General features: G+C 40.8%; 2 protein-coding genes across 2 annotated transcripts in view; one reads left to right on the forward strand and one right to left on the reverse strand.

The window, feature by feature from the left end:
• The window catches only part of LOC136422931 (matrilin-4-like), a 13,792-nt gene extending 3,272 nt beyond the window's left edge, over nucleotides 1-10,520 (forward strand). The window contains exons 8-24 of the mRNA XM_066410858.1: nucleotides 1,052-1,116; nucleotides 1,435-1,574; nucleotides 2,095-2,204; nucleotides 2,454-2,509; nucleotides 2,807-2,952; nucleotides 3,524-3,624; nucleotides 3,954-4,410; nucleotides 4,753-4,865; nucleotides 5,337-5,401; nucleotides 5,837-5,982; nucleotides 6,366-6,475; nucleotides 6,865-6,929; nucleotides 7,177-7,322; nucleotides 7,826-8,179; nucleotides 9,035-9,238; nucleotides 9,752-9,852; nucleotides 10,405-10,520. Of these exons, the coding sequence (XP_066266955.1) occupies nucleotides 1,052-1,116; nucleotides 1,435-1,574; nucleotides 2,095-2,204; nucleotides 2,454-2,509; nucleotides 2,807-2,952; nucleotides 3,524-3,624; nucleotides 3,954-4,410; nucleotides 4,753-4,865; nucleotides 5,337-5,401; nucleotides 5,837-5,982; nucleotides 6,366-6,475; nucleotides 6,865-6,929; nucleotides 7,177-7,322; nucleotides 7,826-8,179; nucleotides 9,035-9,238; nucleotides 9,752-9,852; nucleotides 10,405-10,473 (2,448 nt within the window). The 3' untranslated portion in view covers nucleotides 10,474-10,520. The remainder of the gene's footprint in view (nucleotides 1-1,051; nucleotides 1,117-1,434; nucleotides 1,575-2,094; nucleotides 2,205-2,453; nucleotides 2,510-2,806; nucleotides 2,953-3,523; nucleotides 3,625-3,953; nucleotides 4,411-4,752; nucleotides 4,866-5,336; nucleotides 5,402-5,836; nucleotides 5,983-6,365; nucleotides 6,476-6,864; nucleotides 6,930-7,176; nucleotides 7,323-7,825; nucleotides 8,180-9,034; nucleotides 9,239-9,751; nucleotides 9,853-10,404) is intronic.
• Nucleotides 10,521-12,154: 1,634 nt separating this feature from the next.
• On the reverse strand, nucleotides 12,155-14,596 carry LOC136422932 (uncharacterized). Its single transcript, XM_066410859.1, has 5 exons — nucleotides 14,371-14,596; nucleotides 13,653-13,712; nucleotides 13,277-13,434; nucleotides 12,758-12,863; nucleotides 12,155-12,258 (listed from the first exon to the last, which is right to left on the reverse strand). The coding sequence occupies exons 1-5, from the start codon at nucleotides 14,384-14,386 to the stop codon at nucleotides 12,182-12,184; spliced, it is 417 nt and encodes a 138-aa protein (XP_066266956.1). The 5' UTR covers nucleotides 14,387-14,596; the 3' UTR covers nucleotides 12,155-12,181.
• Between the last annotated feature and the right edge of the window lie 358 nt (nucleotides 14,597-14,954).

Here is a 14,954-nt window from a genome sequence, read left to right on the forward strand (position 1 = left end):
ATACAGTATGTGCGCACGGGACGGACGATGCACTTTTACGCACAGTGTGAAAATGGCAAATCTCTGGACCTTCAAACTTACCACACTTGTAGTTTATAATACGGAGGCTATGACAATGTAAAAAGTTTACGCAGGGGATGAAAGATTGTTGAGAAATATCTCTCAGAAAAGTGCGCGCGCCAGTGTCACTTCCGGGTGGTTAGATCCGGTGACCTTTGACCTTCGTGAAATGTTACGATAATATAAATTAGCCTTTTTTATTGCAAATAGCTTGATAGCTATAGATCAGGCCGGCCTGCAATAAATTGTGGAAAGAGGATTTACTGCATATTTGTGATTTCTGATACATCTTAGTTGTAAGGCTGAATGGTTCGTTGATAATTGAAAAGGGGCCATCTAGATCTAACTTTGTGACTTTTCCCGGAATTTCTAGATCCCATCTGTGCCATGCTGTAAAAACATACTTTTCAGCAGGTTGACCACTCCCGTATTGAAAGAAAAAGATAAACAAACACTTTTTCTTTACTTGCTCTAAAACACTACTTGGACTGTGCAGAGATGCAATTTGTGTGGGTCAATACTTGTACATACTGTAAATACTTCACGGAGAATTGTGTCCTACGGACTCTTGTTGAGGTTTTGATGGTTTTGTACTGTGATGTGATGTGCTCAATATTTACAGCCATACCTAATACACAGAACACTGATTTCGAGTAGAGTTGGAACACTTGTTATCTGTTTAGTAAGAAAAGCCACAACATGGTAGATCCTGATCATTTGCGTCATTACATGATCATACTCGGACTCTTTTCTTCTTGGAATTCCACTGACCATCTACATGTATGTAATCATTATCATTGTGTAATATATGGTCCAGGATGTTGGCAATTGTCTGATACTTATTTCCATTAAATCTACCTTGTACATGCTGAAGGGTGTGATGCCATCCTTCATACAAAGTATAAATGGCCCTGCTGTACATGCCTCATATTAGAATTACAATATATCTCACAATTAAATGTGTAACTTCTAATTCTGTCTCTGTGTGCAGGTGACTCAAAGTTTGGGCCAGGTTGCAGGACTAAACATCATTCAAGTGATCAACTTTGTACCTGCGTTAGTATTTGCTTCTTGTTCATCAAAAGTTGACTTCCTCTCCGTGAATTTTATCATTCTCATCCCATGTCACCTGTTACAAGACATGCAACCACTCTTTAAATTCCACTGTGTTATAAACCCTCCCGGTCATTTATCATACTGTCCAAGTCCTGCTCAAGCATACGTCCTTGACATCCTTACAATGTGTTTATTCGGCATCGTAGTCTTTGATTTCTAGTCCTGTGAATTTCGGAAGGGTACATCAAGATAAATCTAAAGAAAATCATTACTTGTAAAAACTTATGATACTACAACGACGTCCACTTGTTCTTACAGGAATGCTGGAGTTGTTGTTTACTGCCAGGGCATGGCTGGTATTTGGGCATCAGACTCTGTGACTCAGTCCATCACCTCGCTACCTGCCTCTTTTGGACCCTTGACTATTGACCCAGCAGCAACTGAAGTTGCACCAACAGGTACAGACAGTTTCCATGAATTCTGATTGAGTAGCAAGCAAGGGTTCAGATTTTTTGCGGTCTTGAATTTGATTACATTGTCCTTGTGTGAATGTGGAGATTAGGGTAATCTGGATAACGTTTCATCTGATTTGGTAGGCTTATGTGATCAGCTACTTTTGCGTATTGACTACTTTAGCCATAAGTGCTTGAAAATAACTACCATTTACTGCTTTGGAAAATTTCTAGATTCAGGTTATTAATATCAGTCTGTCATTCATACCAACAAAGATTTTGGATAGCTATTGCACATTTCTAAGATATTATCGGGTAAAGTCAAATGAGAAACAAGTCCTTTAATTATTGCAATCAGTTGTAGTTTACAAAACGATGGTTTCGAATTGATTAATATATGGAAACAGAATTTCTGTCACACATTGCTTTTATTAGGCTGATAGTTCATTAATTTTTGCTAGAGCTATATGACCCTCATATAACCCTCTTTTACATTTGCTGTACTTTGTGTTACTTTCTTTCTCAGATACTGCGAATTTGTATGTATCAATGGAGATCCAAGAATCATTCAGTGGTGAACTCATGGACCCATCAAGTGTAGGCTTCCAGACACTCAGTACCAGTCTACAAGTCAGCGTAAGATCACTTTATTTACTCTCGCCCTTTAGAAGGTGTACTCTGGTTGGACATTGACACACATGTGTGAAAAATCATAATACACAATATCATTACTCGATTTTGATATGATTGGATAACATCTACATTTTTCTTGATTTTAATTAGAGCTATCACAAACTATCTGCCAATGTTTGAAGTTTCAACTCAATGGAGTTGTATGTCCGACCCTTTGGTAAAGTAACATATTTTCCCATAACTATATTTCAGACATACAACACACTTCAAGAAACATTGTCTGTCAGCATAGTTCAATTCAGTGCGGGGTAAGTATCAACTAACCTTAAGGTTGAAATGTAGCCAACAGAACTTCCCTTGTGGAGCAGACAAGGTATCTTCCAGTTATTGAGATGAAAAGACTTTTTGAAACGATGTTTACTTCTCTCAGCTGAACTCGTTTTCTTGATGGTTGCAAGGTATTGATCATATATAAGTTGCTAGTAAGTGTTTTCCACATCAGGTTTATTAATTCTATTATAAGCAATAGAAGCACAGCAAAAAACAACCCGCCATTGCCTGTTGTCCAGTTGATAATCTCAATATCCGTTCCTTTTTCCTAACAGTGCCACTGCCACCACCACCTATGTGGTACTGCTCATCGTTGTGAAGACATCAGTTCAAACTACCTTCATCCAAAACTTTGATGCTGCCATCCAATCTGGCTCATATGGAACAATGACAGTTGTCTCTGGTTCTATCACCACAACAGGTACAAGTGAAAATCATGATCATCACCAATGAAATGTACTTTTTGTAGTTGGTGTTATTATGATGATGTTGAAGTGAACGTTCACAAACTTGGAACATGACATAATATGTAATGTTATCTATTGACTATCCGGTAAAATACTATCGTCTCTTTTTTGTCTTGCCATTGTTGATATGATGGCATGCACTTCACATGTTACGGTCATGGTCATGGTCATCTCCTCATTGGTCATTACATTGGTCTTTTGATTTACAGATATTGAGTCCCATAGTAACCTACGCATTACGTAGTAAATGAGTGACGTAAAGTTGCTTATTGCAATCATCCCTGATAATCCTTCATGGTAATTCAAGTCTTAGAAATTGCAACATTACATTGTTATTGCATTATGATTTGTGTAACATTAGTTACTGCAGTGCTGACTGAAAGAACAAGTTAGAAATCTGCACAGCAGCGTGTTAAGAAGTGTGCTTGTTGATTCTAACGTGTACTCTGGTGGCACAATTACAAACATTTATCAGGTGTTCATAAAAAAGCTTTTAAGATGACCACAAGCCAATCCTGTTTTCAGAGCCTACCTGCCCAAATCAACTGGATATCATCTTTGTTCTGGACGGATCTGGCAGCATCGGAACTGACAACTTCGACAGGATAAAGACATTTGTCAGCAAGGTAGAAAAAATTTAGGGTTCTTCATACTTCATAGATGTATGACACATGACCAAATAAAGAATAAATGTCACCAAACAGTTCGCTATCATGTTTCCCTGTTAAAAAATAATAGAAAACATTTGATGCACAGTTGCATTCAGACCTCAGGGTTTCTAAACCTATGGAGTACTGGTTGCTCTTGTAATTATTTCAATTAAGAAATTTAATTTTCAAAAATTTCTTTCAATTCTAAGTACAAGTCAGTCCAATATAACCTTTCACAATCAAGTCCTTTTTCAACACTTATGCATTCAGCATTTCATTCGTCTAAATTATGTTTTCTTACCCAGGCCGTGACCCGCTTCAACATTGGCCCAACCCAGACCCAGTTTGGTGTTATTCAGTACAGCAACCAGCCCCAGTCAGAGATCCTCCTGAGTGACCATCAAGACGCAGCATCCCTCCAACAGGCTATCTCCAGTATCCGCTACCTCCAGGGTGGCACTAATACAGGGAAGGCCTTGAGGTATCTTGCAAACAATGCCTTCTCGACCAAGAACGGTGCCCGTGCAGGGGTCAGCAAGGTGGCAATCGTTGTCACCGATGGCAAGTCTTCTGATGGTGTTGTGCGACCTGCACTGAATGCTGGGAAAGAGGGCATTGTTTTGTATTCGGTGGGGATTGGAGCTGCAGTTGACTACCAGGAGCTGCGGGACATTGCCAGCTCAGACGACAAGGTTGTCAATGTCACCGACTTCAGCGGCCTGCAGAGCGTGGTGAATACTCTTCCAGGCGAGGTCTGCCAAAGTAAGTACAACTTCTACCACTGATACTATTGGCAATCACAGACTATAAACTGATGATATTGAATGAAATACAAAGCACAATCTCTTCAACGTCAAACAACTGATGGTAATGGTCAAACCACAGATTGCCATTTGCATTCATAGTTGAGCTTTATTTGTTGCTGACACAGCTCAATGCTCTGAGGCAGGACGTTAACACAAAAAGTGGGTCATGTGATGGTATTAAATGAGTCATATAGGATGAACTTCAAAGTCATAACACTAGATAAGAATGAAAATGCAAATGTGCCTGTCTCGTGATGTATATTGCAAATCAAGTCATTTCTTCCTCAATCTGTTTTAGCCGGAGTTGAGGTCTTTGTCCAGATTCCAATCACCAGCCAGACCTTCACTGCAGAGCTGCTCAACCCCCTGTCAGTGGAATATTCTTCCTTCAGTGCTGTCATTGCAGGCTGGGTGAGTGAATATTGATGTAGTCTAGAACTCTTATATTTGCTAGGGAAATATACTTTTCTCTATTTGAATGATTCATATTTGCTTATGGCGGGTCCATTTTTTTTTGTTTCCTGATGTCTGAATACCAAGATAATGTTCAAAAGCTTTCCCACCTCGAAAATCTACTTTTCACATACCATCAGCTTTACTGCACACATTTTTCTTTGGGTGGAAAGGTAGCATAACTGCATATAATAGCTCATCAATGATAGTTTAACACTATCATAATGAGCTTTTAAGCTTAAAAGTACCACCATAAAAGTTAATTTTGAATATCTAACTGCTTAGACTAGTATTCTATTCCTTTAATGTGCATTGGAATATCTTTTGCCTGAAGATATATATAACTTCAAGAATTTTGAGACCTTGCAATCATCTCCACCAAAATAATCATGATGATTAATTCTGCTTTGATTTGGTTTCATTCCATAGGCAACACAGACATTAGAGAGTGTGTCTGGATTCCAGAGCTACCAAATTGTGGCCATCAGACCTTCGTAAGTGTTTTGCTCATCACTCTGATAATGGGTGATCTGTACTTTGACTGTTGATTTTTGTCTCAGAAAATTGTAAGACTTGTAAATTATGGATGACGAATTAGCTGCATTTCATAATGTCGAAACTGGTAAAGAATCACAGCCCTTTAATTGTTTCTTACATGCCATGCTTCAGTTGTAGTTAACATGTCGACAACTTGTCTCAGTACATTCTGTGATTGAGTGCCTTTATAAGGCCATGTGCATGCTTTTCTGCAATTTCATTGCATAAGACTCTATTCTCATAGTGCAAGATAATTGTAAATTCATTGAGTACTCATCGCGATCAATATGGAGTGCAGACTCTTGCCATATCATAGAAAGATGGTTGTTGACCATGCTGACTAAATTCTTGCTCGAATCATGATATGTTGTCCTATTTGATTGTACAACCAGGACCAGTGGTGTGACAATGGTGCTGCGTCTGGTGACAGCAGTCTATGCCCAGAGTGTCGTGATTTCCACCATCAGAACTGATCTGCAGTCTTCAAGTCTTGGATCATTCTCAGTAGATGCTGCTGGCATTCAAACTGCAACACAAGGTACAATCTTATATTGGTGCTCTCACTAATCGCTAATCAAAGATCTGGTATATAATAGAGATTGCTGTTTAATAAGACGGTTGCTGGAAATAACAAAGCTCAGGATCTACACATTAGATTTTTTTCAATTTACAAAGTTTACAGTTTCTAGAATACAACACTGACCTTGCCAGGTAATGCTATTGTATTGATACAATCAGGTTCAATATCACGTCCTTGCAATCATGTGACATGATGATCCTTGGTGGGCTCATTTAGATAACAGTTTCCGGGGCCTGTTGTAAAACAGTGACATACCACTGAGATGGCCACCCTGCTAAATAGAACAGAATGATAGATGAATAATCGGTTGACGCTGGTATTGTACAACTGTATTTTTTTAGGATTTTCAACCATCCACGCCACCATTGCTTACATCAGCACATTCACTGCACCACTGCTGGATCCAACTTCAACTACCTTCCTAAGCCTGGTTCAACGGATGGAAGTGGCAGTAAGGACATTTTATCCATGATCTATTGATGATCTCTTGAATTGCTTTTGACGAGCAAAATATCACAATTATCTGCACTCGTATAAGAAAAAAATTCATACTACCAAGGAATTTAAGCATTCTAGATGCAAAATGTCATTCTAATTCTGTAAATGTTGCACACATTTTGCTACCATTGTTATGGTGCCTTTTTCGTCATTAAAAGACAACTACTTGCATGTATGATTCAAATAAAAGACAAACATTTGGCTTAGTTTTTTTCTCGTGTCAAACTTGCAGATAACTAATTTCCATATAACATAGTGTTCACAGTAATGGTGTTGTATCTTTTTGTCCAGTATAGGAAAAGCTTTTCACTTGTATTGTGACATTGTGTTTTTGTCTTCCAGCTTTTCAACATCTTCGTCAGCGTTCAAGACCTGTATGCTATTGAGGTTTTGCAGTTCAACCCACTGTAAGCATGGCCTTATGTCCCAGAAGACTATGTGATACAATTCATAGAATGAGTTTTTTAGTTCTTATCTTTAGGATTCTTGAGCTTAACAAATCGCCCAGCCCAACATAAGCTCTAATCACAAACTCTGAACTCTTAGCTTGAGACGCGGATCTTATAGGCAATATGCCTCCTATCCGAACACTATGTTATGTTATGTTATGTTAACAAGAGTCAAATGTTGCTTCTGTCTCTTGCCAACCCTCAGGCCGAACCTGATCATTGCACATGCCCAGTTCGTGATCCAACCATCTGCTCTGGAAGAGGTGCAGACTACCTTTGCAACAGCTGTGTCTGCCGGTCTCCTGGACACTCTGGCTGTAGATCCTCTCAGGACGACTATTGAAGAATTTGGTAAGACTTACTCTGCTAATCATAAGCCTTTTGAAATGTCTTATCCTTCACTCTCTGCAAATGCAATGCAACAGTGACACAGTTAGATCATTTGCAACACGTATGTGAAATAACAATAGTTCATACAGGAGTTAGTATACTTTCTGCTGTTAGATCAACTTTAAAAAAAAAGTTAAAGTGTCCCATGCATCGAAGATGCGTAGGGGGGCGCCCATCTCCCATTCGAAGCCCTTGGGCCACACAAGTGGAAGTCACTACAGCAGGGGGTTGGTCCGCTGGTAGTGATGTGTGTGTTTAACTTCCATACTCTTTCCCAAATACTGAGTGCTAAGCAGAGAAAGAAGTATGTACCATTTTTAGAGTCTTTGGTATGACCCGGCCGGGGTTCGAACTCACGACCTACCGTATGCAAGGCGAACACTCTACCAATTAGGCCATTGCACCGGTCAGATCAACTAGCAGGTTGTTTTTCAGATTGTTTAAAGTGTTACTATTTGTTACAGATGCTGGGTGTTTCACCCCTCTGGACATTGCCATACTGTTAGATGGCTCTGACAGTGTGACTTCGGACGAATTCGAGTCAGAGAAGTCCTTTGCCAAACTCTTCCTGAATGAGTTCGACATCGGCCAGGACAACAGTCAGGTGACCGTGTTCCAGTACGGGACAGAGCCCCGCCAGGAGTTTGCCCTTGACACGTACGGAACTGATGAGGATGTACAGGATGCCATAGCAGACACCGAGTACATGGGAGGAGATAGGAACCTGGGACAAGCCATACGCTATATGGCTACATATGGATTCTCTGCCAGGAACGGAGCCCGCAGGTCAATCCCGGGTGTAGCCATAGTCATCACAGGTATGTGTGTATGAAGTATTATGACTTTCATGTAGGAAAAATTTACTTTGACCTAAGGTTGATCCTAATTTAAACTGTTGTGCATTACTGATCTTTACTGCTGGGAACATGTAACCAACTCAAATAGTCAACAGTGTCCCTTTTGTGTGCTTCTTACTAATGTGCAGGTCCCAATGGGATTTCGACCGGGCCAGCTGTCACTTTAGGGCATTTCAGCACCAAGGACAGGGACACTATATAATCATTGACATTTGAAAGCACAAGTCCATTCGGCTCTGATGCTACTTATGTGTGGTTGCAAGTTAGTTAAGTTAATTTGGTTAAAGTCCTTCATGCACCAGATGATGCATAGGGTGGCGCCCATCTCCGTTTCGGTAGCCCTTGGGCCACACAACATAGTGCAATTACTACAACAGGGGGCTATTGATGTATGTTTACCTGCCAAACTCTTTCCCAAATGCTGAGCGCTTAGCAGGGAAAGCACAGTGTGTACCATTATTAAAGTCTTTTGTTTGACTCGACCAGGGATCGTTCTCTGACGTATGCAAGGCGAACATTCTACTCACTAGTAATACTAGTAGCTTCAAAAGATGCGTGTATGCAATAGCCAATATAATTTTCAGGCCAAATTCAAAGACATCTCTTGGCAACATTGGTTTCAGGGGATCGTCATACAGACCACAAGTGCCACTTATTGTAACGGTGTCCAGCTTAATGCATTGAATGAGGGTTGACGTACACAAGTTATCAGTGGTGAAGCTTATCAAGTTTCTTCAAAAACTTGCAACAGTGTACATGTATCAATCAAAGAGAAGATATTTTTGTCACAGGTGTTGTTCTTTCCCGTGCCCACAGGTGGCGCCTCCCTTGATGATGTGGCCGCTGCTGCCAGCAAAGCCAGGAGATCCGGTATAATCTTGTACGTCATCGGAGTCGGAGACGCAACCGTTCCTTCAGAGCTGGCTGCCATAGCAACCACCGCCAACACCAGCTACACCGCAGCTAGCTTTGCTGCCCTGAGAGACCTACGTAGCGTGCTGGCAGACGAGATCTGCTCCAGTAAGTATTGTCGGTGTTAAAGTTTGGACAGAAGTGTGCTTAGTTTCAGCAGCAGCAGCATAGCTAAGTCCAAGTCTATTTTCACAAATGAGACATGATAGACGTTGCCTTTGTTTTATGGAATTGCCATCAGTACTCTGGCCTGGTCCATCATGTATTCTAAGATTGTTAGGGGTGACCTTCACTGGACTTATTTTGCTTTTATATTTGGTAGAGGAGCTTATATCAAAGTAAGCAGAGCAACTAGAGCCTGTTTTATTTCATTGCTATCTATAATTTCAATTTTTTAATAGCTTTAGTATTCATTTATTTATTTTGATTTATCACATTTGAGGAAGGTTTGACATAACAGGTGACTATCACCTTTTCAAGATGTCAACCCAGACCAGACTGTAAGGTTTGGACCATCACACACCGGGGCATGCCCCTACTCTTTTTCGAAATGTGTGGTGGGTTCTTTTACGTGGCTGTCCCCAAACTTGTCTTTAACTTGAGTACAATATCTCTCTACAGTTGGCACTGTGCAAATTGCCTCCATGGACATCAGCGAGGATGTGATTGACCTGGGAGACTCTGCAGAGTACCAGGCACTCAAGGCCAAGGTCAAGCAGGACGTGAGTGTCATCTAATGCACATGTATAAATCACAGGATTGAATGAAGGAAGGAAGGAATGCAAGTAAGTGGGTGGGTGGGTGGGTGGGAGGGTGGGTGGGTGGGTGAATGAAGGAAGGAATGAATCTGTATCTATATACTAGTAGGCAGTATAACTACCATTCAGCGTAACACACCAACTTCAAATTAATGAATGAGTGAGTGAGTGAGTGAGTGAGTGAGTGAGTGAGTGAGTGAGTGAGTGAGTGAGTGAGTGAGTGAGTGAGCGCGCGCGCGCGCGCGCGCGCGAGAGCGAGCGAGTATGAACAAAAGTAAAGAAAGGAAATGATTTTGTGTACCATATCAAGAATCTAAGATCTTGCTTCCATCTCAGCTAAAAGCATATGATCAATAGATTAAGTTTTGGTAAATAATTCTCACAGCTGAAGACACAAACAAAAAGGCACAGGTGGGAGCACTAAGTAAATCTTGTGAGATGCTTTAGTAGTGAAATTAGGTAAACGTTCATTGATTTTCTTCATGGTTATGGCTAAATGAGTGTTTTTCTCTCCAGGTGGCCGAGATCATCAGCCCGGTCGGTGCTGAACAGGTCAACGTCCTGGGCCTCAGGGTCCTGCCGTAACTACACCAACGGCTGAACTAATTCCCTTTTGTTACCCCCCCCCCCCCCCCCAACAAAAAAATGTGCTTGCCTGCTGTTAACATGCATATTATTTTCTGAGCATCATATAATTACTACTTAACTTTCTTTTTCATTAACATTATAGATACCTAGTATTGCAACTTGCATGTGATTATAACCAAGCTGTTGTTGATGTTATGTAGTATTGAAACCTGCATGAAATCAAGCTGTTGTTCATTAGATTTTGCTTAACACTATGTTATTTCTTAGTGTGACTTAGTCCTATATATCATCTGTGCTAGATCAGTTCAGATAGTTTAGATCCTGTACATTTGGAATCTAATGAAGACAGGGTAGCTGGAGGATGAGATCCACCTGTTTGGGGAAATACCATCATTATGAACCTTGTGAGGCTTTGGAACAATCTTGAAGAAATGCAAAATTTTTGTAGTCTCACTTGAAGATGCCCTGTTCAATGTGATATTCCTTAGTTCATAGTTAAAGCAATTACTTTCCAGTAGATACATTTAGCTTTTGTCTTTCCTTTTGATAAAGACTATTACTAGTCTTCACATTGCTTAGGATTTGAAGTCGCTATCAGTACGTTTGCCAAGATTGTTTCATCCTAGAAGAGTTACCATTCTGAGTTTAGTCATTGATAGCTATGATTTGGGCAGCCTATCAAGTAGTCGTTTTCTTCAGCAACTTTTTATATAGTCCTTTTATATAGTCCCTTTTAGAACTAAATGACAATAAAGATATTTTATCTCTTATAGAGCAAGAATTGTTATTATGCTTATGCTATGTGGCAGCTGGAATAAAGGGTTCTGCAACCAATGACGTTTCCTTCGACCATTTTTGCTTGTTCAAAGGAGAGTGATTACTACTGTAGTCTCACCAGAAAGGGCAAATTTTGCACACCGCGGTGCACCACTGCTCTCATTGACAACCGTATTTGGCTGCCTTTGTAGTGGGATTGCAATTTCTTCTGTATAAAAGTTGACATACCATTCCAACCTTGGTGACCAAGTGCCCCCATAGCTAAAGTACCGTCGCCATCCACTAGGCGGCGCTTCAATAATAGCAAGTTGCGATCGGCACTTTGTGGTCTTGAGTTGAAGGAGTAGAGCGTAGGCAATGACGGGGCGGCCCTAGTGCACAGTTAAGTAAAGCAGTTACTGTAAATCTATTTATGTTCACGAGCATTTAATTTCTAGCTAATACTTTCTCAATGAAGATGATAAGTGAAACAGTGCAGCAGCAGTGTTGTAACGTCCTATTTAATTGCTATTCTGACGATTCATGTGAGACAAAAAGAATATCATCGATTTCAAACGGCAGACGTGTACGGGTAACCTTTACGGTTTTGTTAACAGTCGGATAGCCGTAAAGGCTGCAGTAGTGTTACGGGATTTGTGTATTTCAGCTTAGTTACACAATGTAACAAATGTCTAGTATACTTCAGTGTAGAAGCGCTTGCCCTTCTTACGTATAGATACCTAGTCAGTCTGCAGTATTTTTCCGGCGGGAGCGCTTCAGTCTTATACAATGAACGAACACAAACAAGTCCGTGCAAACTAAAAGCCGCAAAAAAAATAATAATGTCACTCAATCGACATCAGAATAAATATAGATCTTTGCCAGTATTTTCTCTGGACCCTCCTTGGGGATACACTCTTCCTTTCCCTTTTCCTGACCTTCTCGTACTTCACAGGACATCACAGATCGTCATCTTTGCCAGGAGGACCATCGTCCATACCACTGCTGCTTTATCCCACTGTGCACCTGAAATACAGAATAACCAGCAGATCATTGCATGACGACGTTAATTCTCTATCTATTCAAGCCAAGGTGTTCCAAAAATTCACATTTTCCGAGAACCATAGTTGAATGGAACTCGTTGTCATCAAGTACAGCAGGAGCATCCTCACTAAGTAGCTTTAAGGAACGGTTGCAGTCAGATATGCAAAGACTAGGTCTAACAGACCGTTCGGTGTAATATAACCAGCTGCTGTCGCACCTCGTGCCTGCGAAGCTGGTGTGTTACGCCTAATGGCGGTTGTACCGGCTATATAGAATACAGATACAGAAACGATAAAAGCTGTGGTATTGACATACCATGATAATACTGACATTTGTACTTTTGCCCAAAAATAGATCTAGATATTGCAGTTATTGTTTGTTTGTTTGTTTGTATATTTTTTATAGTTCTTGAGAACAAACAATCTGTATTTGTAAGGCCATAACGACATGAGGATATGCATCATCGATACATGAAACTCACCTGACTGACCACCGCTTTCCATGTAGATGTCGATCCTCTTGGTTACCATGGTTACTGTTGTATCCAGTGCTGATGACGTCACCACTGTCGCCGAGCAGTTCATGATCTTAAAGGAGTGGGTACGGGTGGAAGTCAGTTTTAGCGCAATGCGCAATCCAAGTCATACCATTGTGATTGTTATCCGATATATCAGTAGCTTAGTAACTTCCTTGCACTCGGCGTGCAGAGCATGAATTTGAGATAATCTGTCGGGAAGGTTGCACCTAAATTTTCAAAAAACTGATGATTTAAACTCATTACAAACGAGTTATGCTGTTCATCCACACACACACACATACACACACACACACACACACACACACACACACACACACACACACACACACATACACACACACATACACACACAAACGCTACCGAAAACATAACCTTGGCGAAGGTAAATATATCACAATCAATGGACCACGCGAATCAGCGCATGTAAGTTAGAAGGGACGCAAGGCGATGATTTTTACTTACCTCGGTTGGGACTTCACAGATAGCGATGTCCTCTGTCACCAATTTGCTGCAGAGAGGAAGGCAACAAGGACAGCAGATGCCTTCGGTCATGGCTGCCTCCCCCCAGTCCGGACAGGTACTGCAGGCCTGCTCTTCCCAGCATGGTATGTTTACGGTATCTGGGTGGTGATTATGTCGTGTGAGGAACAGGTTTTTGTTATGTCCAACCCAAATTTGATCAAGGCTACCAGACAACCGACACTACAAATGTGTTGCAGTTTTGAAATTGGGAAGAATGGCGGAATTGAACGGCAAGGAAGGAAAAATGAAGCTGTAAAGAAACAAAATTGCCGAGACTATATCACCAAATCGAAAGACTTTACACTTGTGTACCTACCTCTAGCTTCCACCGTTGTCATTGTGATCAGGATTAACCACGCCCCTAACCCTGTAAAAACTGAAAAAATGAAACCTGTTATAGGGCCTGGGAAATAGCAGTAAAATCACTTCGATTTGTACCACATAGTTAGTATTTCTATGTTTTATGAAGAAAAAACCTATTCGCTTATATCTATTGAATAGACTTGGCGCGTGACATGAACTGGCAGTATAGTAGATGTATTACTTCTCTAGATGTTGACAGGTACTAGTATATCAGCACATTCATAATATAGCACGATATCTAACTTTGAAGTTGAAACTATGATGGCGACACGTTTGCTTCCAGCGCAGTTTTCTGTGTTAAAATTCGAAGATGGCAAGTTCAGTTTTCCACTTCGTCTATCTACTTGACAAGCCTTGTTACGTTTGCTGCGTAGCGTCTGATTCGGAGGTAGTGTTCAGATAGCGTTTTCAGTAGAGGGACTTTAGACTTGGCAAAAAAATGCATGTCACTACGACTAGGATTATTGAAGGTCACCAATTTTTCTGAACATAACCTCCTTGGATCAAACGTAGTCAATTGGAATATAGTAGAAACAAGAACAGTTTTCATTGTTCGAGTTTGTTTGAATGCGCAATGATAATCTTTCTGCCAGAAAACTATTTCTCACGCGATGACATGTTCTATCTTCAAAGAAAGAAAGAAACCCTTCACAGTATATCTGTTATCAAACCTGTAAAAGGCTTCATGTTGAACTTGGGGAGCTTTGATGTACGAAGAGAAGGATGGGACACACTGAAGTCGGCGCCGCCCGTCTTCAACAAGAACAGAGAACTGCACACAAACTTTGGCTTCAGTCATTCCCAACGTTTATGTACTTTTGGCCTCTCCCACGCTAGACTGTCATTAGCAGACCACCACAGAGGTGGGTTTGTGTTCTCGGTGTCATTCATGCTTATCTATGTGAACTTCTCAACATCACGCAAGGAGGAAGTGTCTTGTCTTAAGTTGGGCACATCTCCAGGCTTCCACTGCGCCGCCAAACACCAGTTCATCACGTTAACTTCGGTCCCCTGTTAACTCACATAATTGCTATCCGTAGCTGTACACTCGCCCTCTCCATGGTTTCTTAACCTCAAGTTATGCAAACCTTCAAAAATCATTCGTTATTTGTAACGTTACCGTCAAGCTTCCAGGACGTGTGGCATTCTCCAAATTCAGAAAGAAAGAAAGAAGAACGCTTTTTGCCACATGTACGTCTCAATTTGTTTTATTGTTACGTTTTAGACAGATTTTGATGCTGACATTAACATCAAA

This window comes from Branchiostoma lanceolatum, chromosome 17 (genome assembly GCF_035083965.1).
Source record: "Branchiostoma lanceolatum isolate klBraLanc5 chromosome 17, klBraLanc5.hap2, whole genome shotgun sequence".
NCBI classification, from domain to species: Eukaryota; Metazoa; Chordata; class Leptocardii; order Amphioxiformes; family Branchiostomatidae; genus Branchiostoma; species Branchiostoma lanceolatum.